Here is a 27,821-nt window from a genome sequence, read left to right on the forward strand (position 1 = left end):
GAAACATATTCCAGTGAGAACTCTTTGCTCTTCCTCATAATTAGAAAAATACAAGCGCATTGGAAAGCCTGAGAACATATTTAAAAGGCTAAAAATGTATAGTCTATTGTTTAATGTATGTTTAACCTGCGAATTTCCCTGACACACGATGTTATTAAACCAAATAGCTTATTAAGAATCAAAAAAGACTAGACATTTACATGAATAAGAGCAGCAGACACTATGACACTAGCTAGGAAACAGGCTGGAAAAGCTCTCAATCCTTGTGCTCCACAGCATAGGCTGATCACCAGCTGGTGGCTTGAAGAATTCCCTCTAACTCACACATGGTTTCTAATACTGCATGGTTAGAGTTCTGCATTCTCCTTCTGTCCCTATTTGATCACTTTTGGAGACTGGATTGATCACTGACCTAGGGAGAAGGAAAGGAAAATACATGGACATGGCATCCGATGAGGTAACACGCATGACACAGAGCATCGGACCAGTCATGTTTATGAAAGAGATTACAGCAGTAACAGTGCTCGGTTGGGGCTGCAACACTCCAGCATATTGTTGTGGCACTTTATGGGGGAGCCAGAATGGCATCTTGAGGTTCTCCCAGGAGCATTCTGGCACTTCGTGAGTACTGCATTGCCCTCAGAGCAGCCCACACAGACAGAGTAGATATTCCCAAAGTCATATGCATGGAGCTGTCTTAGTCAGATGCCCATTTTTATTTAAATTGGCCCTCCTGTTCATTCATCGTGTCCAAGAAAGGGATGAAAGCATCACACATAGTATGGCTACGTCTACACGAAGCTGTGCTACTGGCATCGTGATGCAAAGAAGGGCTCTCGAAAATGCAAATAGATGATCATTTGCATAGTTGTGCAGCTAATTTGCATACTCCCTCAGGATTGCCTTGCCGGCAGAGGTTGCTGACATCAGAAAATGCACATGTAGACGTGGTTCTTTCAGCAAAAGCTGAAAGAGGGTTTTCACCAACAGAACCACTTCTATACGGCACACTTTCTGACAACAGCAGCCTCTGCCGGCAGGGCGATCCAATGGGAGTATGAAAATTAGCCATGCAAGTATGCAAACAAATGGCAATTTGCATTTTCGAGAGTCCTCCTTTGCATCACGATGCCAGCAGCGCAGCTCCATGTAGACATGGCCCATATGTCCAGAACAGCATGAAAAAATAATAAAGGAGACATAGCTCTGATTCGCTTAACACAGAAGAGGCTGAGCCACAATGACCTATAGAGAAAAAAAATCAACTTCTTGTTTATAGCACAGAGCTGGGGCAGGAGAAAGATCAATCCAACTAGTCTGAAGATTTTAGAATGCTCTGACTGTTCAGCTGTTGCCTTTACATTACCTGATCTGTGCACCAGTACCACACAGCGAGGATACTTAAGCCAAAGATAAGGCCCGGCCATGGAAGATCTCCAGTGACAGGGTCTCGGAAGATGTGGAAAGAGTCTGCCCGTGGAGTGTAGCATTTTGGGTCAATGGTGATGTTTCCATATGAGATGTTGTTTGGAATAGCGTTCATATATTTCTCCATAAAAGCCTCATATCCGCCTACTTGGGCAAATGCTGAAAAAGAGAATGCAAAAATGCTTGAAATTCCTACTGAAGCGAGAAAACTCCATGCTACCAATGGAATACGCCTGTCCAGCAGAGATCAACACTGTCAGAACCCTAGAGTATGTGCTGTGAAAACTCTCGGTATCAAGAAGCCACGTGGCTTTCCTTCTCAGGTTGCTATGGAGCTCTAAGATATTCATTGAGAGTCCAGTCTTTACCGAGAGAGGCGGTGGAATCTCCATCTCTAGAGGTTTTTAAGCTCTGGCTTGACGAAGCCCTGGCTGGGATGATTTACTAAGTGTTGATCCTGCTTTGGACAGAGAACTGGACTTGATGACCTCCTTGGGTCTCTTCCAGCCCTAGGATTCTATGAATCCCATGCTCCCAGATGCAAACTTCCACTTTCCCAGAAAGTATAATGTGGGTGTAATATCACCAGACTCCCTGACCAAGGTGAGGAGCAGAGGCAGAGTCCACCTGATTAAATCAATCTGAAAACTTTATCCTGAAGCAGCGGGACAGATTCATTCAGTGAAAAGCTTGAACAGATGAGGAACTACAAAGTAAAGGAGAGGAAATTACACTCCCTCAAGGCTCCCTGCTTTTACTACCTCCTCTTGATTAATTAAGTAGGCTGACCCTAAGCATGATGGACTGTAATTTAGGACATGCAGAAGCTTGTGGACAATAACACAGCCCAGCTCCTGGGAAGTTTTATAGGCTGCGTTATACAGCAGGCCAGCAGAGATGATCACAATGGTCCCTTCTGGCCTCGGAATCTACAAATCTCATCTCCGATTGTCATTGGAATTCCATCCCTAGGGCAACTATAAAACTCGCATAAGGAGTTAAAATGTTTGAGGTTCCTTAATGCAATTTTGCAGCTGGAAACAAAGAGCATCCTGTGACCAAGCAGCTCTCGACTTAGCACCAGCGGCTGTTGACAGCAGACTCGGAAACTTTGTCCTGTTGTAATAGTGCACATTCATGGGTGTGCGGAAGAGTCAATGGTCAGGATGACATGAGGTCTTAGCAATGTGGCTCTTCTTCCCTGGCAAAGACATGCATCAATGGGACTCAGGAGTTCCTCAGCAGTTAACTAAGGGTGCTACAATATAACCGGTTACAGTTAACTGGTATGGGCTGGAGCAGCCCACCAGCCGTGGGCAGAGGGTTGTTCTAGCCCCGCAAGGCCACCACAGGTGGGGATGCTCTGGCTGGGCCAGTGTAGCACCATCCGTGGGTCCGTGGCAGCCATGAGAGGGGAGGCTGAGAAAAGAGGAGGGGTGGCTGAGGAGGCTGCTCCAGCCCCACTCGACTGGAGCAGCCCTCTGCTGTGGACCATAACTGCTCTGGCCCAACTAGATCATGCCCGCCCTATGGCATGCCATGTGGATGGGGGCTGCTCTGGCCATGCTGGGGCACCCTCACCTGCAGCACTACCCTGGGCAGGGACTCTCCAGCTGGGCTGGAGCAGCCTGGGTCCCAGGCATGCCGTAAGCATGGGAACTCCAGCACAGCCAGCCCCTATCCATGGCAGAGGGGCCACTCCAGGTCAGCTGGGCTGGAGCAGCCTCCTCAGCTGCCCCCCACCAACACACCTGTTTAATCTGTTAACCGGTTAAACTCAGCGTTTAACCAGTTAACCAATTAAATGGGATTTAACATCCCTACTGTTAACCTGTCAGGACCCTGCAATGCTGGGCCATTTCCACAGGACACTGGTGCCTGTGGCTGATCGTTACAGCTCTCGTTCATCAGATTTACGCACCAAATCCTGTGAGGATAAAGGAGCCCACCAGCATGATGATGGTCTGTAAGGTGTCTGTGTAAATCACAGCAGCAAGGCCACCTAAAGGCAAAGAAAAACCATCACAAGAGTCTCTCTGCTGCAGCGCTCCTGGGCTCAATCTCCCCTTGGCCTCCCAGCCTCTCTCTCATACGCACATACACCTCTCCCCTTTCGTGCTCTCCTTTCTTCCCACTTATCCCCGTTTCCATTTTCAGCTTTTTGCATCCCCTGTTAACTTGTTTTAAATTTATCCATCTGTTCCCAAAACTCACCTGTGATGGTGTAAAGACCAGTAATTGCCAGCAATATGATTATGGCCAAATAAAGGTTCAACCCCATGGCTATTTGGATAAATATAGCTCCAGAGAATATATCTGCCTAACAAAAAGAAAGAAGACAATTTAGGGAATGCTGAAGATAAAAATAACTTTTCTATTAATCTCTGTTCGTACCCTTCCCACCCCAAAACACTGCACAAAAATAAGCACGTAAAATAGAGATTGTGGCTCCTTGGTCACCTGGACCTGCTTTATTCTAACTGCCAGTTCCTTTTTAGTTGTGCACTTAGAATAGTTTCCAGACATTTGTCAGTGATCCCACCTAGCCAAATCTGGCTACCCACCTTTCCAGGCCTGTGAGCTTATGATTGGGAAAACAGTTAAGTAAAGTTCTTAAACCCCAGAGCATGCTATCGCGCACGTCACTTTGCACCATTATATCCATCAAGAGTTCTGTTAATGGTTCTTTTGTCTTGACTTACATCTTTGCTCAATGCTATTATTCCCCCCTCCTTTTCCCAGTGCAACACAGACACCTGGTATTACTGACCCAGTTGAGGGTAAACAGGAATCAAAGGTGTAGAATAAAGTGGCACAAGTTCCATGAATATCTGTTAAAGTAATTAGCATTAAACTGGCCAGTCAAGCTGCGTCTACACGTGCACGCTACTTCGAAGTAGCGGCAGTAACTTCGAAATAGCGCCCGTCACGTCTACACGTGTTGGGCGCTATTTCGAAGTTGAAATCGACGTTAGGCAGCGAGACGTCGAAGTCGCTAACCCCATGAGCGGATGGGAATAGCGCCCTACTTCGACGTTCAACATCGAAGTAGGGACGTGTAGACGATCCGCGTCCCGCAACATCGAAATAGCGGGGTCCTCCATGGCGGCCATCAGCTGGGGGGTTGAGAGATACTCTCTCTCCAGCCCTTGCGGGGCTCTGTGGTCACCGTGGGCAGCAGCCCTTAGCCCAGGGCTTCTGGCTGCTGCTGCTGCAGCTGGGGGTCCGTGCTGCATATACAGGGTCTGCAACTAGTTGTTGGCTCTGTGTATCTTGCACTGTTTAATGAAAGTGTGTCTGGGAGGGGCCCTTTAAGGGAGCGACTTGCTGTTGAGTCCGCCCCGTGACCCTGTCTGCAGCTGTGCCTGGCTCCCTTATTTTGATGTGTGCTACTTTGGCGTGTAGACGTTCCCTCGCTGTGCCTATTTCGATGTTGGGCTGAGCAACGTCGAAGTTGAACATCGACGTTGCCAGCCCTGGAGGACGTGTAGACGTTATTCATCGAAATAGCCTATTTCGATGTCGCAACATCGAAATAAGCTATTTCGAAGTTGGGTGCACGTGTAGACGTAGCCTCAGAGAGACAATTAGCTCTTGTGCTTGTGTAATAACAAGAATTTTGCAGCTTTGTCAGTAAGTCTTTGTACCAACTCAGCTGCCCTAAAGCACATCCCTAAAGTAAGTATAATGCGAAATTAAAATAACCAGTTCCCATCCCATTCATATCTCTGTTAAGGGTTTGTATAATCACTTACAAGTGGACTTGAACCTGGGATCACTGGAGCTTAGTGCAGGATCTGCTACAGTTTGAGCTAAAAGCTAGCAGGCTCCCAGCTAAGGCTGCAGAGGAGACTCAGTCTGTTACTGTGTAAATGGTCTAAGTGCTGCTGCATGGGATGGTGACCCACACCCAGCAGGAAGGTTTCCAAAGTGGCTCCCTGCCTTAGGGGCCCATGTGCCATTAAAGGACATGTCACTGAACTTGTGCTCTTAAATCATTTTGGTGATTTTGCAAACTTCCCCCAAAATCCCAGTGAAGGAGATTGTGTCTCCTCGACAAGGAGGTTTAGTCCTCATCTCTACCTGGGTTAGGGCAAATATTTATTCCAGGAACATAAGAGCTGTGTCTACACGTGCACGCTACTTCGAAGTAGCGGCACCAACTTCGAAATAGCGCCCATCGCGGCTACACGAGTCGGGCGCTATTTCGAAGTTAACTTCGACGTTAGGCGGCGAGACGTCGAAGTCACTAACCTCATGAGGGGATCGGAATAGCGCCCTACTTCGACGTTCAACGTCGAAGTAGGGACCGTGTAGACGATCCGCGTCCCGCAACGTCGAAATTGCTGGGTCCTCCATGGCGGCCATCAGCTGGGGGGTTGAGAGATGCTCTCTCTCCAGCCCCTGCGGGGCTCTATGGTCACCGTGGGCAGCAGCCCTTAGCCCAGGGCTTCTGGCTGCTTCTGCGGCAGCTGGGGATCTATGCTGCAGGCACAGGGTCTGCAACCAGTTGTCAGCTCTATGTATCTTGTGTTGTTTAGTGCAACTGTGTCTGGGAGGGGCCCTTTAAGGGAGCGGCTTGCTGTTGAGTCCACCCTGTGACCCTGTCTGCAGCTGTGCCTGGCACCCTTATTTCGATGTGTGCTACTTTGGCGTGTAGACGTTCCCTCGCAGCGCCTATTTCGATGTGGTGCTGCGCAACGTCGATGTTGAACATCGACGTTGCCAGCCCTGGAGGACGTGTAGACGTTATTCATCGAAATAGCCTATTTCGATGTCGCCACATCGAAATAGGCTACTTCGATGTAGGCTTCACGTGTAGACGTAGCCAAGGAGTGCCAGCCACGAGGAGTAAAATCAAAGGCACACCTCTGGGTACTGGTGCCAGGCTGCACACTTGGTGCGTTTTACCTTTACAGCTCTTTCCAATGGGTAAGTAACCTATCCACAGGACTCCCCAGGCAGCCAGGCAGCAGAGAACCCTCATCCTCACTTTACAGACAGGGAAACTAAAGTGACAATAGAAAGGGGCAAATCCACTCCACACACGCAACCTGCGGGGCTGGGCAGATGCTGGAGGGAGAGGCCTCTCCCCCCAGCCACTGAGGAAACTTCTCCTGAGAATGTCACCACTGCAGTGCCTCCTCACCCCTCCTGCCTCCAAGGCAAGGAGACCGGGGCAGCTGTAGATCCTCCAGCCCTGCTACAGCTTAGGGTTGCCAGAGTTTTGGGAAGGGTTTGCAGGACAGGCAGCCCCAGCATCCCTGGCTGGGGAGGGGAGGAACCAGCATCCCCACAGCTGGGAGGCTGCCATGGCTGGGAGGCTACCACTGGGCCAGGGCACCCCATACCTCAGCCAGCTCCTAGCTGCAGGGCTGTCAGGATTCCCCCACTCTCACGGCTGGGGTTCCCACAGCTCAGGATGCTGTCAGGGCTCTGCACTTCAGCTGCAGGGCTGCCAGCGTCTCCCTTCTCCCCCTGTGGCAGGGTTCACGTGACTGGAAACCGTCTGGGGCGCAGAGACCCACCAGCAGCCAGAGCCACGGGAAACGAGGCTGGGACCAGGAACTTCCCTGGCAAGTCCTGCAGTGGGACATTTTTGCACAAATGCAGGATGCAGGACTCCTCATGGGAGTTCGGGGCTGTCCCACACATTCCAGGACATCTGGCAACCCTACTACACCCCCAGCTACATGCATGCCCCCATGCAGAGCCATTGTGAAACTGAGCAGGCTAGTGCTGACCCCGTAGGTGCTCCAGCCCTGGGAAAAAGCACCCCCGGCAGCTCCCATAAGCTCCTCCTTCCTCCCAGGCCCTTTTACTCACTGTGGCTTCACCCCCCCCCCATGCCTCTGGCACCACCATCAGCTACTTGGCCATGTTTGGGGGCTCTGGGGGGGGGGGAAGCGCGGGGACACAGCAATGGAACTGGGGGGAAGAGGTGGGGTGAGGGTGGAGCAGGGGGCGTGTGGGGTGTGGTTGGGTAGCAGTGGGGTAGAGTGCGGCTGGGGCTTGGGGCAGAGCCCTGGGCTGAGCCCCTCCTCCCCCTGGTGCTTCTGAAAGTCACCACCTGTCTTGTGCATCCCACAGGGTGTGAGACACATGCATGATCCCACCAATAAATTCTGCCTCCGCCTTTGCCGCCTGCAGTCGTGGAGGTGAGGGCTGGGGGTCAAAACACATATGTAGGGTGTCATCCAACAGGCTAACCACCAGACCAGCCCCTCACTAGGAGAGACGATTCCTTCTTAGCCTCACTGCTGATCAGCTTGTGCCCCAAAGCTGGAGTTTCATTTATTTTTATCATTAGCTTAGTTTGCATGATTACAGATATTATGGTCACACACTGATGCTGCAAGGAAATATAGTTAATTATTTAACATCCTGAGCAATATATAAATACTCTTGGATTTACTGAATTGCCTTCCAAGTTCACCTCTTCTACCTCCCAGTCACATCAATTTACTACTGATATTTCCTTGTTACTCCATTAACTCTCTTTTATGGTTACCATTAAAACCTTATCCTATCACTGAATGTACTAAACCGTCACCAAGCAAAAACAAAACAAAAATCACTCCAGAGCTATGGACACATTGTTTGGGAACCGTGAGGCAAAACTATGAATAACATGAACGTACTTTTGTAACTACGCTTACAGCTAAAGAATTCCAAGGAAGGCTTGCAATGCAGGCGCAGACTCGGAGCTTGTCCGTACATTTTTTGTTTGTTTGTTTTGGAGGTTTTTGGTGAAAACAAACTCTTTTTTCAAAGGGAAAAAATATAATTTGCATCCACATCACAAAGCTTGTTATTCTGGAATAACTGGGCATTTAACTTGAAACAGTAACTCCAGCAAAACTAACCACTTTCACCACCTTCTCCCCCGTTCAGTTTTGAAATTGACTCAGTGCATACTAAGCAGAGGTAATTACAATGTCATGGGGCTCCAGAGTGGCATCCCATCATTGCTATTTTTTTGAAATTGGGCTCTCTGGTCCGAACCCTCAATTTTGAAATGCCCTTACAGCATGGACACTCATTTCAGAAATAACTTATTTGGCACTGGAACATTGAAATAAGTTATTTCTAAAAAAACCAGCCATTGTAGAGATAGACTCAGGGTTTAAACTCTTTCAGACTATGGGGGAACATCTCGTTACTTGCATCCCCAGCTGCTTAGTCTTACTTTAATCAGTTACTGGTCACTAATTCCTTGCTACAGAACAATCTTCTTGAAACTGCCCACCTTTGCCACTGGTACAGCTTGGCTGGTGACAATAGTATAGAAGTGCTAGTAATTAAGCAGCTCCTACCCTAAAAGCTACCATGGCAACAGCTCACACCGTAAAGCAGCCCTGGATCAAAATACAATATGGCACATTACCTCACTAACTTCCTTCCGAAGAAGAAATCAGGAAGAGAAGATGGTGATGGGTTGGACAGCCCCTCAGAAACCCAACCGCCACCATCACAAGGCAGGCCTTCAGTTGGAACCCCAAAGGGAAAAGGAAAAGAGGGAGCCCAAGAAACACCTGGTGTAGAGACCAGAAGGCAGACACTGAAAAAGACGGGATGCACCTGGTCAGAACTGGAAAAGATTCCCCAGAACATGGGATGCTGATGAATGATCGCCAATGGCCTATGCTTCAAGATGTAGGGGTGGAAGATGCTTATTGCTACTACGACACTACCTCTGGTGTTTGAGGTTTTGCCCCAAGTGGCATAGGTGAGGAAGCAGCATGTAAAACAGGACCCATACATGCAAGATCCTTCAGAGAGGCAACTATCAATTGCATCACTATTATGATTCAGGTTGTTAGGTGTGACTTGCTAGAAAGAGTGAGTAGAGCAGTACAAAAGCCCTAGGAGGTGCAAGGCAGCGAGTGTCAGCAAAAGGCAGCAGCCAGGGAAGCAGTTCTCTTGGAAGGCCTTGGCTTATGTTGTTGGGCAGCACTGTGTCTGCCTCCAGCACCTGGAATGAAAGATTCCCACAGAGCTGGCTGCAGCAGAACTGTGCTTCCTGTATTCACCCTGCTCCTTGTGACATGCTGCACTGATGGACACCTGGCCAGACAGCATGGTGCACGGGCCCTGGCCAGGTAGCTCTTTGCCCTGCACCAGCATATCAGCTGACCCCCTGCCGTTCACCAAATACATTGGTCACCAAGCTATCATTGGAGCAGCAGCTGGATTGTGCTGCTCCTCTTATTCTGGGAATATGAGCCAGTCTTTTGGATTAGCCGGGTTCATGACTTTGTTAGTGGCTAGTGGAGCTCAGGTGGCCACTCACAGCACTCAGAATCAGGCTCGTCAGTGGTTAAGATGCTGGGTTATCTCATACCTTCAAAGCTCTCTGCCTTCTGTCATTTCCTCCAACTCCAATATTCCACTTCCTGTCTCCTTCACTCAGCCTAGACTTTGCTACATCCTATGCTTGGCACAGCATTAATTTGCACCCTTCCCCTTCCCCTTCTCTCAAGCAGATGCTAAAGATACTCACCACCACATCCCTTCAGCCCATGAAACATCACAGATCTTTGTTTGTTTTCTTTTGTTCTCTATTGTATCTGCCACATGTTTAGTTCATCAGCAAGCAGAGGGTAGTGTCTCACATAGTGCTGTGTCCTAAGAGTGCTTCATAACTAATAAGAATGGGGACAGAGTCCTAACAAACAGAATACAGGTTGAATCTCTCTAGCATGGCACCCTTGGGACCTGTCCAGTGCCGAAGCAGAGAATTTGATGAACCAAGGGAAGTCATTATTGTAATGAGTGGGGAGTTTGCTCTTGTAAGGCTGCAAGACCTGGCGTACTAAAAAGTCTTCAAATCACGAGCTACAGACATTCATAATAAATGCCTCAGGTCCATCCTTCACATCAAATGGCAAGACTTGGTCACAACTGAGGAGCTTTGAAACAGAGCAGGACAAGAACCAAAGACATTGAAATCAAGAGGAGAAAGTGGGGATGGCTGGGCCACACTCTCAGAAAACCATCATCCAGCATAGTCCATCAAGCTCTCACATGGAACCCACACGGATAATGCAAAATAGGAAGACCTCGGCCAACACAGAGAAAGATCTACTGAGACTGAAGGACAACAAGTGGAGTGATCCTGGAGTCAGCTAGAAGTTTTTGTCCTGAGACAGAGTGAAGCGGAGGAGACTTGTAGATGACCTATGCTCCACCCGGAGGACACGGGTTTAAGTCAATCAAGACAAGTGTCTTTTTATTTTTATTTCACTGAGATAAATAAACAGAACAACGCTTGCAATGCTGCTTAATAAAATACGACTGTACTATTATACCGTATAGAAGCCTGTGTCAAGCCAAGGCTTATCAGTTCTTTTCATAACAAAAAGTGTTAGTGTTGTTACTCAAATTTACTGTATTGGCACAAGGTAATAGGTAAAGCATAAAGGGCATGCTTATGTTTAACAGCATTATCACCACTTTCACTGCTCAATGGGCTCTCACAAGGCATTTAGGGATAATTCAGAGTTTAAATAACAGCACAGAACACTGACAGCCAGGACTGGTGACTGTGAACAAACTTTAAGGGACCATGGGAAACTTGGCCACACCCAGTGTAAGTGACCATCCGGCTAACTCAAACCACACCAGACCACAGATGTTGCTGAATCAGAGAGTGCTGGACTAGAGAGGTTCAGATAGTACTGTGCATACACCCCATGAAACACAACATGTGAATCAAACCTTCAGGTCATTCTTTAAGGCAAGTCCTTTCCCCTTTTCTGCAGCTACCTAAGACCCCAGTGCAGCTAAAGCCTTAGCTGCATCCAATACAGCAAAAGACTGTGGGGCACTTGGCTACTACAATAATAAGAGGCTGTACAATTACCCCATAGACAGACAGACAGACAGACAGAGGAAGAGAAATTCCGCTGTATCAGGAGGAGGGACATAATTTGGAGAACTTATGCAGGAGGCAATCCCCTGAGTGTCAGAAACTGATCCCACAGTGGCTCCCGGAGAACATCTGTGCAGCTGTTTGTGGGCAAAGTGGGGTGAGTGTGTGGAACCAGATGGGGGCGAGTGTGTGGAACCAGATGGGGACCAACGGATCTGTTGCATTACAGATCTGCCAGCTATTGCCCTGAAGCTTGGGCAGGGGGACATGAAGATTGAGGGCTACTTCATTTTTTCAGGTCCACCACGACAACTTGGAGTGAGCATGTCCACAGTCACCCCCACTTGCTAAGCAGGACAGTCCCTCCGCCAAAGCTGACGCAAATCTCCTATGGGTGATGCACCTACGTAAGCTGAACTTAGGGAGGAAACATGCACAAAAAGATTTTTTTTTTTTAAATCTGGCTTGTAAATAGCAAGTGATGGGCTCATGCCTTCCACAGAAATGTAGATACGGGTTTTGGATTAGAATCACGTGCCATTTATCTGTCTGGATTCACTCCACATCTACTAGAGTTGCAGGAATACCAGCATTTCCAATTACAGCTGCATAGAGAAACAGTTAATGTAAACAGAAACCCAAATCCAACTGGCAGATTCTTAATAGTCCCAGCCTGTTTAATTTGTAAACCCGATAAGAATCAGTTATCATAAGAGCATGAGAAAGGGAGCAAAAGGCCAGCTCTTTTAGGTTAAATTGTACTATTATCACTTCGCTCCTATGCAGAGGGCAAAGAATAATCCTCCATGGCAACTGCAGGAAAACAAAAGACCCGGGCCTGCCTGACCTATGGACTTGCTGGCTTCAAAAGGGAGGAAAATCACAGCTCCCCCTTTGCTACTGCAATACTCCCTTAGCCACACTTCAGAGCTTGAGCTGATCCACACCCAGAGTCCCCCTCCCTTCCTCACAGTGCTTTTTCTCACTCCTGTATTTTCTAACCCCTTCTCTCCCTGACTTCTCCCTATCTGCCTTCCTCTCTTGTTTTCCACATTTGCTCCAATAGTACTCACGAGTGGCATGTTCGGCTAAGGAGACCAATGGAAGAACGAATGTGAAAGTGGGGACAAAACCTCAGCCAATGGGAATTACCCAAGGTGCGTCTTCCCTACTCTGGGGATTGACCCAGGAGGGATTGATCCACCGGGCATGATTTATTGCATCATTGACAACAACAGATCTATCTCTGAATGTGCTCCCGTCAACACCGGTATGCTAACAAACGAGAAGAGTAGATGGCGTTGACAGGAGAGGAAGCCACCATTGATCTTATCATGAGGAAGACACCATGGTAGGTACGCCCTCTTCAGCTGTATGTAAGTGAAGTAGACTGATAGTAAAGGTAAGTGTAGACAAGGCCTCATACACTGCAGCAGGAGAATCTAGCTTAGGAGTCACAACAGGAGGCTTAAGACAGAAAGCTTTAAAATTAAATACCCAACATGGGTTTGGCCAAATGTTTCTGGAGAAGTAGTAATAGTGGCCCTTGGGGGACAAAGGCAGAGAACTCTAATAGCGTGGGACCATCTCTTCAGTTTCTGTCATTGATGCCTGAGATGGAGCACAATGTATGTAATATAAGGCTCCTGCCAGCCTGATCTATTTCCGAGGACAGCACATGTAGAAACAAAACCCTGGGAAAAGCAAGCTAAATCATCAGTCCCGCTGGGAGAAGGAGAGCACACATAATCCAACCATCACAACCACACTCGCAGCTGCCGAGACAATTTGGATGGCCAGCATGGCTAGATGGACAAGTGACAACACAGAAATCATTTTTAATCTACCGAGCATCCAGGCACCAAAAGAGAGACAAGTGAACCACACGGGTATAGAGATTTCATACATGTGTAAAATGATAATACGAACGGGAACATCACTAGGAACAGAGGAACTGGAAACACTTAACTCACCGAGATCTTGGTGAAAATATAGAGGAGCAGAGAAAGGACTGACAGATACATCTGAATCCGAAGGCCGCCAAACCTCTTCTTGAGATACTCTGGCATCGTCACCACCTGCAGAAGGAGACGGAGAATAATTCACACAATCAGCGACAGGCACAACTACCATCATCCATCAGCAAGCTCTTCTGCCCAGAGACCACACTGATATGTGCACTAGAAACAGGCCCCCCAGCAGGGTGGGGATGAAGCAGGCAATTGCTCCAAGGCCCGGCATTTCAAAGGGGCCCGAATTACCAAGCACAGAATGTCAGGGGGAACCCAGCACCACAGTTTGGCAGGTGCCATGGGCTGAATGCACTAAGCCCTGCCCCTTTTGCCTTTGGCCTCGCCCCTTCTGGGGTGCAGAGCCAGACCTCCCTGCTGACTAGAAATGAGGAAGGCCAAGGAGCAGGAGCCTCCAAGAAGCACAGTGAGGCAGAGCAGCACTTGATTCATGTTGGGATCTCAAAGACCTTGTTGTTTAAATACATAGGGAAGCAACTTGTACAGAATTTCTGACACGGCCAGGTCTCTCTTCCCATTGAGAATGGTTCTGTGGTGGTGACAGACCCATGTACACAGAAAGATGAAAATGGTGTTCATACTTACCCCAGCCTTGACATAGATGGGAACAAACAGCCAGCCAAGGACAACCACAAATATCAGAGCCTGTAACCAAGGAAAGAAGAGCTGAATTAGCCTCTTCTCCTGTTGCCAGTACTTCCCATGGCCACGTACCAGGCTGAATGCCAGCAATAAATATTGCAATGAGTAAAATGGTGGCCAGTGAAGTCACCTCAGCCTCATTCTTTCTACTTCTCTAGCAGCTGGAATGCCAGGGGTGAAATCCTGACCTCATTGAAGTCATTGGCTGTCTTACCATTCAGTTGAATGGGGCTAGAGCTTCCCTCAGCTGTCCGAGTGATTCACCAGAGAAAGAGTTCACCACACCAGCAGACTTACTGGAGTTTCAACAAGAAGATCACTTTGGCAGTTGTTGCGTGTCTCTGCTAACACTAGTCCAAAAACTTACCTCTGTTGCACCCACGGCAGCTCTAATCACTGTAGAAACCAGTAGAGCATTAGCATGTCTGGATGCAGGCATTGCACCACTGTTACCTCTAGCCTTGCCCAGAGCAGGTCTAAACAACACAGTGGTTAGCATACCAGCAACCACAGGAGACTTTCTATGGTGACAGATGGTGTTACCACCAGCAAGTTTTACAGAAGCTGCCCTATCTCCCTTTACTAGTCCTTTGGTCCAATTTCTAAACTGCCACCAGTACAAGAAACATTCCATCCCAAATCCAAGTGTGCCACGGTGAAATCTCGTCTGTACTAGCCCAAGGTATTGGAGCATGGAGCTTATTTCCATACCCTCCTCATCCACCAGCCTAGCCCACTTGTTCAGATACAATATATGTGACATTGGCTGTCTCCTGTGGTGAAATTTAGTTATAGGATCATAGAAATGGTGGCCTGGAAGGGAGCTCAAGGCCAGCTGAGCCTCCTTCCACTGAAGCATTCCTGATAAATGTTTGTTAATTTTTTTCTGAAATGGTGGGGATTCTACAGCCTCCTTTGGAAGTCTACTGCAGAGCAGAACTGTCTTCTTCAACCCTTCAGGCAGTAGCTGTGGTCATTTTAATCACATGAGGGGTTTGGTTATAGACAGGTAGACTGAGAACCAAACAGCACTGATGGCAGATTTCAAGTACCTTCTGCACTCCTCTGCAGTTGTGGGAGGCGGACAAGACGACAAAGAAGGAGAAAAGAGATTAAGAAAGGGTGAAGAATTCCTCTCTGGTGGGAAGAAACCAAAGACAGAAGACACCTCCCCAGCTCCTGTACACCAAGCTCCCAAAAATTAAGCAAATGGGATCATGGTTGCCTAAGAACGGAATGGACTTTTCTTCCCCTACTGACTGGGCTGCAGGTGTGAGTTAGGAGAGAGGCTGGGAGAATGGAAATAACACAGTGTTCTTCCAGGTGGTGCTTTCGCGAGTCAGGAGCCCCAGGGGTGGCAGGTGCTGCTGGGTGAGGCTCTGACGCCAAGGAACTGAGCTGGAGTTTTAGACAATGTGATCTCACCTGATCTCTCTGGATGCCCCTGAGGTTACGATTTTTGTGGATTCATGCATGACTTACATTCCATTCGAATCCTCCAATGGCGATTCCTGTAGCCGCTCCTGTTCCTGCCAAGCCCACAAAGTGCCCACTGCCAATGTTACTGGCAAACAGAGATGCACCGATCTGGAAAAGAGAGCAGAACAGATGTGGACCATAAATCCTGAGCTCGAGCCCTGGATAAAACAACAGCATTTGCCACAAATATCTTAAAAACCTGTGTTTCTGTGGTCAGCGGGGCCAACAGCCTGACCAGGCTCCTGGGCAAGGCATTGGGGGCAGCTCTGCTCTGCTCTGCACCTCACCACCCAGAGGGGGCATGGCTGGAGGAGCCAGAACTCAGCACCACCTGGACCACGGTGACCTCCCCCACCCAACCCCAACCTCAGTTCTGCCCTCCGGCAGCAATTCAAAGAGCCTAGGCACCAGTCACCACTGCTCCTGTGGTAGTGTCAGCAGCAGCCAGGAGTCCCTGGCCTTTTTGAATCGCCAGGCCTAGGGGTAATCATCCCCTTCGCTGTCTGCCCCGACATCCACGGGTCTGTATGTGGTGTTTTGAGATTTCCTGAGAGATGAACACTTGACTTCCTTGAAGAATCCTCAATAGTTTCTCCTCTTAATACCCCACATTGCAGCCATCATCCCTATAGGCGAAGAAGATTTAGCAAGGATGCTGCATCTTAACTTAACCAGAGGAGAAACTAAGGAATGATAACCCTCCCTCCCTCACTGGAGGTAACCACATGGCCTTCTCCCAAGAATTACAACTTTTTGGAGAACGTGTCCAACTAACATACAGGTGATGTATTCCAGAACAAGCAGTCAATGGTAGAGCAGAATGCTGATGTGATATGTCTAATCTGCTTCAAGGCCAAGTGGCTGATTCCTGCCCGCAACAGGAAAACCAGATATAGCTCTTTGGACTGCAAAAGCCATTAAGGCTGGCTTGTATCTTCAGCAGGATACACCCTTTTTGCACTTGGTTGGCTTCCATCAAGGGGACAATAGGTTAACTGAAATAGATTCTGGCAGCTGCTAGCCTAGGTACATGACGCCACCCACCGGCATCTGCAGTACCTGTGAGTGACAGCTGATCAAGGATTGGCAAATGAGGAATATTGATAACTAAGACCTATAACATTCCGTATTGATCCCACAAAGAGAGTAATGGGTAGACTATAGCAACTGTGATTAGAGAGATGCCAAAGAAAGAGAAAGAAGTTAGTGCTGTACTAAAAAATAGACGAGCCCCAAGAGGGAGATCAAACCTGTAAAGTCTCGTTCTTCATCAAACAACCCCAAGAGACAATGGGAGAAGATGGAGACAGAAGCTGTGAACATCACTTCAAGGCACTGAGGATTTTGGAGGCAGCAGAACAAAGCAAACCTGAGTTACAAGGCCAGGAACTAAAGTAGTAGGGGCCAGATGTTTGAGTGGGGGAAAGAAATACTGGTTGGGTTATTGAGAGCATAGGGTATGTGTGTGCGGCACTGATTAGATATTAAAAACGTAAGTCAGGGGCATGTTTTTGCCATCCCATTTGTTCTTCAAGACCTAGGAGAGCCAGAGAGAGAAAAGAAAACTGTAAAAAGAGGAGCGAAGTAAAGGAAAATACCATTTATAACGGGGGAAGGGGTGTTGAGAACTGACCAGTGTCTCCTGCTCTTTGATAATTAAATTTAATAATCACCACTCATATCTACTATATACCATCATGACAAAGAATCCCAAAGGCCTTTACAACACCTACATAGAGTTCCGGTGATTAACAAGCTTTCCTCAGCCACTGATACAGTCACTCGGAATGAGTTTAAATAACTGTTGTAACAGAGAGCTACTCACTGAACGAAAGGTTCTGAGGGCTGGTGGGAGTGGGGGTCAGAGGGGTCTGAAAGTTAGGGGACGCAAAACTCTAATCATTTGCAGAGAATTCTCCAATACCAAAAAATCATCCAGAGAACACAGGGGACTCAAGTCATGGCTCAGCAATGACATTCGGTGCCTAGTCCTGAGATGCTCAGCTCATCTACGCCTCTCCCTGAGATCAATAGAAATTGGGGGGGGGGGGCCAGTACCTCTCAGGATTTGGCCAATAGGCTTGATCATGATTCCACTGAAGTCAGTGACCACTGCCTTTAAAGGAAAAACAGCAAACTCTATAGGAGGGAACAATGTAGGAGGGAACTGGCTTTCCCTGCTCGAACAGATTTGAGCCTCACCCCAGGAACTGGAACATTTCTGATCCATTTGGGGAAAATTGTGCCTCTTGACCTTTAATTCATCCACTGCTGTTCTCCACTCACTTCCCAGTAGATAAATTATTAAACCTCATTCCGAGTTATTACAAACGTAGTCATCAGAAATGATTAATCACATTACCCTCTAATGCTCATTAAATCTGTTCTTTCAACCCTCGCTCCTGCTTTAAACACTCAAAATAGCCCTTTTTTAACAGTCACGCTGCACTTTCAACAGCTTCAGGTGACAACAGCAGCCTATGAAGAGCCCAAAGAAATGACAGCTCCAGCTAGCATGGCTGGTGTACCTGTAAATGTGGGGCACATTAGAACACCCGCCCTTAAGAATATTCCCACCTCCATCCAGCAATTCTGCATCTTCTTTGCTTATTTTTAAAGAAAAATTCAAAACCAAACAAGAACTATTGCAATTAGCAAAAGATTCCGGTTAACACAACAGTCATTATGCAGGAGACTGGACTTGATGACCTCTGGAGATTCCTTCCAGTTCTAGTATTCTGTGATTATTTCTGGTTTCAGGACAAAGCAATGCAAATTTACAATCTACTGCTTTGTACTTCTGTTTGTTTGTCCAATAAAGGAACGACCCTCTGCTGGAGGATCATAAGATCGGTGTATACTAGTTACAAATGTGGTTGGTCAGCCATACAGACAGATCTTTGAATTCAGAACTGTGGAAATAGATTTCCATTGCTTGCTCCAATACTTTTGTAATCTGTAGCAAGAAAACATCATGACCACAAGGTTAACAGATGGCTAGCAGCATCTACAGCATTAACTAAGATTAGCTAAACTAGAACATTTACTTAAAGCAGGTAGCTAGGGCAATGATGGGCACCCCACGGACCAGCACATTAGGGTAAGCCACCAAGGAGCCGCCAGAGAGGTTGTTTACCTTTTGACTGCAGGTACGGCCACTCACAATATCCACTGGCTGGGAATGGGAATCCATGGCCAATGGGAGCCACAGGCATATGTCCGGTGGCCCAGCAGTAGCTTAGGTGCCCTGGGACACAGGTTGCCTGTCACTGGTCTGGGAGATTCCACTTAATATTTTGAGCTGGGATCATTAAAGGAGTGAGCTTAATTTCCTGAGGCTGCTTGGTCAAGTCCAGCTTTGCTCTAGAAACATTATGGACATCCTGAGTGGCACAAAGCACTTGGAACTTAAATGTTGGATTGTCCCCAGCAGGGTTAGATACTGAACCTCACCAGTCAGAATAGGTGAGTACTGTGATATAACCCTGCGATTTGCTCTTTTTTCCCCTCTGGACTGACCTGAGAGATACAGAGCTGGCCCAGGCTGCAAAGCCGCAGGGGTACACGTGCACTACCTGTTTCCCTGCTGAAGCAATTGCAAGGAGAGAGATTCCCTCCACCAGTTAGCTCAGCAACTAGATCTCAGGAAGGATGGACTGGAGCTAGGAGAGGGCAGAGGGTTTGCTAGGGGGGAGGGGGAGGCGCAAGCGTTCAGCCAGAAAAAGATTAGATGAAAGGTAAATTGGAAAGGGAGAAGAGAGCTTGGTGGTTTGTGGATTAGCCTGTGAAGCCTGGAGTTGTGAGCCCAATCCTTGGGAAAGCTGTCTAGGGTGAAGAAATCGGGTTAAAAACCACACACGCCACCCTCAGGGATGTTTCTTGGTCCTTCCCAAAGGGCAGGGGACTAGACTCCATGACCTCCTAAAGTCCCTTCCAGCTCTCTGAGATGTGTGTAAGGCCTAGCAGCTCGGAAACAGAGTCTAAAAGTGAGCTGGGGAAACAGAAGAGGAGGATATGTGGAACATTAACTAGTGGGAAATCTCTTGACAAGGGCTCACTATTCAGAAAAACACCATCAGGCTGCGGCTGGATGAAAATAACTGACTATTTTACATGTTATTCATTAATCTAGTCACCTTACTATTTTCATTAACTTTTTGACACCCAGAAGTCCATGTGCTGTGCTGAACTACAGGCCTCAAAGGATTCTGGAAATCCTACCCTCTACCTTGCAGCCTAACTGAAAAACTCCCTAGTCCTTGCAGACCACTGCTCTCCTAACCTCATCCTGGGACTCTGCCTGGCCTCATCCTGCGCCTCTTTGGGTGGTGACTTTCGCACTGTGGAATGAAGCTGGTTCATCTGCTCCATTCTTTTGGGCCACAAAAGCATACCTGAGTGCAACCCCACAGTCCTTCCCACCCTCAACCTCTTGGAAAACACACATATTGCTTAGTGCCTTTGTAAAAAATCTCATTGTACATCTACCGAGAGCCAGCTCCTAAAGGAAAGCAGATTTGCTGTTCTGCTGCTCTCCTAAGGATTTCATATGTTCTATATTTTTCATTATAACCCAAGTAGGTACCCAAGTACCCCACTCTCAAGAATCACAGGCTTTTTTGCACTGTGGAACCATCTCTCTGTCCCCCAGGCAGAAGTGTAATTATATACCTCTTCCAACCTACAGTTGTTTTGGCATCTCACAGAGCCTTTATATGAGCGTGACGGGGTGAAATCAATCGCAGTTGCTGCTACTTGCTAGCAAACCTGCTCTGATAAAGTAGATCTTCCACTCTCGGATATGCAGACTCCAGACCCAATGCCTTCCATCTTGGGAAGAGGCAGCCCATGGGAGGGCTCTGGAGAAATCTACAGGTCTTTGATTTACTGCATTTTTCTTTCCTATCGAAGTTTTGCTTTCAATGAATTTATTACTAGTCTTTTTAACTTGAACAACCATCATTGTTCTCGGTCAAGACTAAAAGTGTCCGCTGCACCTGGAGACAGGAAATGATATAGCCCCAAGATCTGCTTACACCACTACTGCATTCAACAAATAGGCAGAACTTTGAGTATACAATAATCCACTGGAGACAATGAGCAGAGAAACTTATTCTGTGGGCAACAGAGAAGCAGCACTTGCGTTGAACTGAAGTGATAATTAGCTGAGTAACCCAGTTCACTCCCTTTTTTGACCACTGAATGCGACTCCTCGATTACTGTTGCCCTAAGCGTTGACCTGCCCATCCCAGAGATTAATGTGTCACTGACCCCAAACAGGAGAGCAAATTTAATTTGTATTTTAAGGACAACACACATATAACTCTACATCTATTTCCCAAAACAAAAAGCAGTCAAGTAGCACTTTAAAGACTAGCACAATAATTTATTAGGTGAGCTTTCGTGGGACAGACCCACTTCTTCAGACCGGTCTGTCCCACGAAAGCTCACCTAATAAACTATTTTGCTAGTCTTTAAAGTGCTACTTGACTGCTTTTTGTTTTGATAGTGTATAAACTAGCACGGCTTCCTCTCTGTATCTATATCCCAGTTACTATTAACTAAACTCTTCATGTTTAACGACTTCTGATCCCCAGAGAATTTATGTTCTTTGACTTCTCTTCTCCTTTAACATTTACTTAAGTAATGGATTAGGTGCTCCCGTTTCTTTGTGAACCAGGACTCTGTGGTATTTAAGGCCCGGCCTCGACATGTGTATCATTGTGTATGTTTATTACCAGGGTCCTGTCCATACTGACAGATTGGACACAAACTCAGGATATCGAGATTTCTGTTTGTCCAGGGACAAAGAAATCCTTCCCTACGCTGGTAGGACAATGCACTGCCTTCAGTCGGTTATCTGGCTGAACTTCTCACTGTGGTCAAGGGTTACGAATGTAATCCCCAGAGGCACTGAGACCACATGCTAGGGTGAGTGAAGTCTCTGCTCTACCGCCAACAAACAATCAAATCCAGTAGAACAGTGCTGACTTAAGAGGTGCAACTCTAAAGCATGAGTTGGGACCACAGAGTGGAAGGAACAGCTAACCAGTACACAGCATGGGCCTCATCACTGGTCCCTCCACCGAGACATGTGCATCTGTGCATGACCAATAGAAAAACAGGCTGCTGCCTGTGGGTATCTGTAGGCGCTCTGCTGATCAGCTGGGCGGCCCCTGGATTTCTCCACTGCGGCCACCCAAGCACTCGGCCTACACGGAACACTGGGCTTCATCCTGGTAAATGCCAACCCATCCCTAGGTCTCATTAAAGTCAATTTTTGAGCCAAACATTTGAGCCAAAAATGGGCACATTTTGCCCAATTCAGCTGCTTCATTTCCCTTTCCAGTTAAAGAACCTAGACACAGAAAGCAACTTGTCCACTCGCACAAACAAGTCAGTATCAGATTGCAGACTGGCTGCCAGCCACTCAGCTGGAGGGAGACAGGGGATGAGGTAATATGTTTTATTGATCACACCTTTGAACTTATTACCTCGCTTAGCTTGTCTTTCTAGTATCCTGGGACTGACACAGCTACAACCCCTTTCCATATAGCCCCTCAGCTAATCTATTAGATGGCTGCTGAGCCATTGTAATTAACAGAATCATATTACTGTTCGTATCAGGGTGTAGTTGCAGAGAAGTCACAACAAGAAATTTCCACACTTGTGGAATCAATGAAGAACAGAGGGCAAAACGCCATCCTTCTCTCTCTTCTTAATACTCACCTATGCCTGAAGCTGGTTGGCATAGCAGGAAAGAGCACGGCAACTGACGAATGACACTAATCCAGTGGAAATTTAATCTCTAAAAGCGGTTATTGGAGACATATTTTCTTTTATGCTCTGTTGCAGGAAGCACTGAATCATGCAAGCAAGTTGCAATATTCCACAGTCAAATATATAGGGTGGGAAGGCTCCACTTATAAAGCAACAGCCACAGCTACAGACTGGGAAAACTCACACAGGTTCCCCTGGAATACTCTTACGTGGTTATGATCACACATGCCACTGCCCAAGGGTGAATCCAGGAAGTGGCAGTTCTCTAAAATATTGTACATTGCATTAGCTGTCACATCATCAGGCTGGTATTTCCTGCTTTGTTGTAACTTTTTACACTTGTTTGCACGGGGAGGCTTGAGCATTAAAACAGGGGAAGGAATTTTCAGAATCTCACATTCCCTTGTGCAAGAGGTCCTCCAGAATAGTATTGTTAAAACAGTAAACCTCTTTCATATCTAACAGCCCCAGGACTGGGAGTTTGCCAGATATTCACTTATTCTGGGTAACAAAGAGGTATATCTAGCAATGCATAGCACTAAAGAAAACCACGATCAGGTATTAAGAAACAAAGAAATATGTATGCAGAGTAATTTATTTACCAACAACAACAGTATAGTATACTGTAAACTTATACGGTATTTGCTGTATTTATTTGTATTTCCTTTCACTATACAGTACATATGGAAAATGTAACTCAAATTGACTTATGGTTGAGATGCCAGTTAGAAGAGAGCTCAGCATGATAGAATGCCTGCTATGAGTTTACTGTACACCTGTTTAGCTAGGGATCTGAGTGCTTGCTGTGTCTCTTCCTTTTATGTTACCTGATGCTGCTGAGCAGGGAGGGGAAGAGATTTCTTGCTAGGTCACAGAGTGGTCGGAAGGTGTTCCAAAGTGAGAGATTAATGTGATGGTACAAGGCTAGTACAGGAATGTGGATCCTCAGCTGCCCTACTCACAGTGTTGCAGGGAGACAAAGGTCAATCCTTAGAGACAAATCTGATATGCCTCCTACGCCGACAAGGAGCTCAGGTGATGTAAAGCTGGCTACATTGCTCCATGTTCCTGCGGGACTCCCCTGCATTAAGGGAATTCCCAGATGCCCCCTTCCTGGCTGTAGAGCAGTGCAAGCAGCTTACTCAGGCCTGAGCATCTGCCCCATAGTGGTTTTGTGTTGTAGACACTGGTCTGCATTCCCCACTGCCTTGCACCATCATTTGCACCTGTAGAAGGTGATAACATTTAACACTCACTACTCACAGGCATAAAGAATGACACAAGGTACAAAGCAGCCAGGCCTGAGTTTCATGGCAGTGTCACTCCATTGATTAAACAAATTTACTTCAAATAACTTGAGATTCTTATTCCCCAATGGTCCTGAATTTTCCCAGTCCTAATCTACTCATGCGATTCTACTCCTGCTGGGCAACACAATGCTCGTATCATTGACATGGCAGCCCCTGCCCCTCCCCAGTTCAGGCAACACCAAAAGGAGATGCTGGAACCGGGGCAGAGATTTCGAAAAGCTGTTTTGAAAAGTCTCACAATCAGGAAATATTTGTTTAATTCTCTAAGGCCTCGATCCTGTCATGAGCTTCACACAGACAGAACCTTGCATCAGATTCCATTCCAGTGCAGAAGGCCTCTTGCATGGGTCCAATTGCAGGATCAGGGCTAGTTATTATAACAAATCATTGAAGTTTTCCTTCCAAGCTGAACTGCAAAGATGCTCGTGCAAGTACCCTATCAGCAACAGCTGGACAATGCACCACATTTGTTGAATGTTTTCTGCTTTGTCAAGCTTCATTCACTAGAGTGTGTGACCTAATGGAGAGAGCACTGGAATAATTCAGGTGCCTGGGTCTCATTCTCAGCCCTGCCACTGGGCTACTGGGTAACTTTAAGTAAGTCACTTGATTTTTCTGTGACTCTGTTTCCCATCTTAAAATAGGGCTAATGATACTTACCTCCTCTGTAAAGCATTTTTAGATCTGCTGGTGAAATGTGCAATTTCAGCGATAAGTACTGTTATTATAAATGTGCACTCTGATTTGTTATCAGTAATTTATTATGACCATTCCAGGGTTCATTCCTTACAGTTACAGCCAAGGTCTAGACTTGCATAGCCCCAATGAAGGTAAAACACCACTATCACAGAAACCACATGCAAAAATCAATTCCTCCCTGCACCTTATACCCAACAGTGATCACCTCACATGAGCCAGGCCTCAGGAAAATTTTAGTGGGTCCAGAGAAAACAGTACTACCAAGCATCCAGTTAAATGCTGGAGTGATAAAGTGATGAGCAGTCAAACATTATCTAAGAGGTGAAAGTACAATTCCTTTCTGTGTATACACACACACACACACATGCACACGCACACATGCACACGTGGCACACGCACACACACACACAGAGTGTACGATGTAGACTCACCGGCCACCACACCATGCTCCGTCCAGCTAGGAAGAATCCTCCCACAGTGCCTCGGTTTGTTGAGAACATAGCCTGGAAGAAGAATGACTGGTTAAAACTTTCAGCTCTAATAACCCACCTGTAGCCTGATAGCATCAACAACCAGGGCAGTGATGAGAAAGAGGAGACAATGATATGCCCTGAAAGGGTCAAGAATGTTTTTGAAGGGAATAATATGACCTGACAGTGACTGATGAGTTGATTCTTATCTCAATGGCTAAATTAACCATTTTAAGCTATATTGTTTCAACTTTCCTTGCAGGAGGCCTGCAGAACCTAACTCTAAATATCACGTGTTAAAATACAGCATATTACACCCTAAAAATAAAACACAGGCAATTCCTCACTAACCAAGAGCCTGGCCTGCAATCTGCAGGTGGGCAGGCCTCAAAACTGATGTAGTAGCAAGAGTTGCATGTTTTTTGCACTAGAGGGGACATTTCCATCTTTCCTACTCAATACTTGAAGGCTCCGGAGTTTACCCAGCAGGAATGTACTGTCTGGCAGTTTAGCCTTTCCTGTTCTGATAAGATCACCAGTGTACCCACACACCACTTGTTAGCCTGTCTTCACCTCCGCCGAGAAGCCGGTTAAAACTCCTTCCTTGCTCTCATTTTATATCTATCCGGACAGACTTTTTGGGACACTTCGCTCACATTTTTCCACGAAGCTTGCAAGTGAGCCAGATCACTGATCCTCACAGAGAAGCCAGAAAATAAACAAAGAGGAGCACGATTCACTCCATACAATAGCTGAATGGAGCGAGTCATTAAGCGGCTTAGAAACTATTCAGAACTAGAAACTTCAGTGTTCCGGTGCCTGACTTGCCACCTGGCAGCCGCCTTGTGCCCCAGACTTCTTGTTACACAGCTTCAGGTCACATTGTACCCTTACCGCACAGGCCTGGCTCCCTCCCAGAGCTCCCCCTGTGTGCAAAAGAAGCATTTCTGCTACTCTATTTGTAGAAGATTTTGTCTGCAGCTGCCTGCTCTGTTCTGGGACACGGATGTTTGGGTGATTTCAAGGGAGTGTGCAGCCACTGAAAGGCAGCGTTCCCTGGCTCACTCTTAACTAACTGCTGGCTCTCTCCTCAAGGGACTAGCAGAATTCTCCCCAAGAGCAGTCACCGATCTCACCTCAGATTGAATACAGACCGCTCCTGAAAGGGAAATCAGCTCTGTCACCTCATGACACACACGTGCTTTCTCCTATGGCAGCATCGATACAAACACTATCTGTCCCTTTCCTTTCAACACTTCAGAATCAAGATTTATTCTAGTAGGAAAACATCTCCTTCTCCCACACTGGCTGTGAAAGAATTCCCTAAGGCTGCAGCCTCTCTACTTCCCTCTGCATCATTAGCAGGCATTGAGAGGAGGCACGATCCTATCAGGACTTAGAGCAGAAGAGACCCTAACACCAACACCATTTGTCCCCACTGACATTTGGTCTCAGAGTCTAAATGTGCCTACGCTCTGCAGTGAAGTCCTATGGATGGACAGCTGGCATTCTCTTGTGCCCAGACCTTGTCTGTGTTCCATCCATTCCATGGCCATCCTGCAGCAATGCCCGTCTGCCACTCCATCACCCACTCTCCTCCAGCTACAGCCCTACTCCAATCCCCACCATTTGCAACTCAGTCCAGTGCTCACCCCATTTCCCACCCTAATTCACCCCACTGCAACCCCCATTTATTGCTCCTCTCACGCATCTCCCCAATTCCTATGCCGCCATGAATTCCCATTGCAGGCTCCTTTGCTCCAGCACCCCAGGGTCCATCCTCAGCTACCCCTTTCTACCATCCCATTCCCACTTCCACCCTCACTCTATTCCTTACCAGGTCTGCACTCTAACCTGCTAAAAATGTCCATCTCACCATTACCCTGATCTCCACCCAGTGGCCCACTTCTGTAGCCATGTTCCCAGCCGCACCCCTCTTTTACTCCAGCCCCCTTTCTCCTCCCTTCTACTCCCATCTCATCCTCTTTACCCCCAGTCCAGGTCTCACACCACTGCCTCATTGAACCCAAGTTAATCCTCATCCTGCCATACAATATACCACATTCAGAAAGAAATATCCAGACGTACCCATACTCCCACTGCCAGAACCACCACAAAATAGATGACTATGACTGAGATGTCAGCAGGGTTCTTGATTTTGTCAGAGGAGTCCATCCTGCCTGCTTCTCCAGCTCTTTTTCTCCTTCTTCTCTCCTTATATCCACTCTCGCAGACTTCAGGTTAATGATAAACCCCTATCGTCCCACTCTGTCTTGTATAACAGATAACTTTAGATTCACTTTTTTCTTATGGGTACAAAATTGAAGTGGATGCTTTTTCTTGAGCTGTGATTTTTCTCTCCAAAGAACAGCTCCCCTATTACAGCTGTAGCTGTTTTCAGAGCCAAAGACCAGCCCGAATTCACATCCCCTGCTGAAGGTGTTCAGAGTTGTTGTAGCGGTAGAGCAGGTGTCTGGCAAAGAGTGAGCTGTGGAAGGAGTGGCTTGGACATAATATAACTACTGTTTTTCACCTCACTAGGTAGAGGTTGTTCCTGTAAATCTGGTCATGGGATTAATTGTTTCCTTGGGAAACTGATACTTACCACACCCAAAGAAGGAGTGACTGACACCTGGGGAAACCCCACAGTTGCATGAGCAATCCCTCATCCCAGAAGGAATATTCAATGGAGGTACAGCCCAGCATTTTGGAAACAAGACAATAGGAAGCCACTAAGTCTCTCCTTCATCTGGACTTTCATAGCAACATGTCTCAGCCATACATTTGAGATTCAGAAAGGGCCCGTTCCTGCAGCCACCCCCCAGCCCCAGTGTTCAGAGCCAGGGGTCTTGTTCTGCCCACTACGGCCAGCTACAACATTCAAATTCCAGATTCGAATAACCCCAAATGCTGATGACACTTCCAGTCTGATCCCACCCACAGTTATTTACTCTTTCTTAGACTTAACATTTAAACTAAACAAAATGACCTGCTGCAAAAGAGATGTGAAAGAAACAGGGCAGGCTGCGATTCCGCACACAGCTTCTAAGTCCAAAGCAGCACCTGAAATGGGAAGTTTCCTCAGGAAACCCCTCTCATTGAGCAGCAG

General features: G+C 47.2%; 1 protein-coding gene across 3 annotated transcripts in view; it reads right to left on the reverse strand.

Annotated features, from left to right (window-relative positions):
• SLC5A1 (solute carrier family 5 member 1) overlaps window positions 1-27,098 on the reverse strand; it is a 37,691-nt gene extending 10,593 nt beyond the window's left edge. Inside the window, exons 1-8 of one of the 3 annotated variants that reach the window (XM_075012274.1) lie at window positions 26,801-27,094; window positions 24,674-24,745; window positions 15,457-15,561; window positions 13,918-13,977; window positions 13,276-13,380; window positions 3,643-3,748; window positions 3,350-3,430; window positions 1,367-1,587 (exon numbers count right to left, since the gene is read on the reverse strand). In XM_075012274.1, the coding sequence (XP_074868375.1) occupies window positions 1,367-1,587; window positions 3,350-3,430; window positions 3,643-3,748; window positions 13,276-13,380; window positions 13,918-13,977; window positions 15,457-15,561; window positions 24,674-24,745; window positions 26,801-26,887 (837 nt within the window). In that variant the 5' untranslated portion in view covers window positions 26,888-27,094. Of the gene's footprint in view, window positions 1-1,366; window positions 1,588-3,349; window positions 3,431-3,642; window positions 3,749-13,275; window positions 13,381-13,917; window positions 13,978-15,456; window positions 15,562-24,673; window positions 24,746-25,368; window positions 25,419-26,800 lie in introns of those variants that run through there. The other 2 variants (XM_075012275.1, XM_075012276.1) reach the window with 2 other exon arrangements.
• Window positions 27,099-27,821: the final 723 nt, after the last annotated feature.

This window comes from Carettochelys insculpta, chromosome 18 (genome assembly GCF_033958435.1).
Source record: "Carettochelys insculpta isolate YL-2023 chromosome 18, ASM3395843v1, whole genome shotgun sequence".
NCBI lineage: Eukaryota > Metazoa > Chordata > Testudines > Carettochelyidae > Carettochelys > Carettochelys insculpta.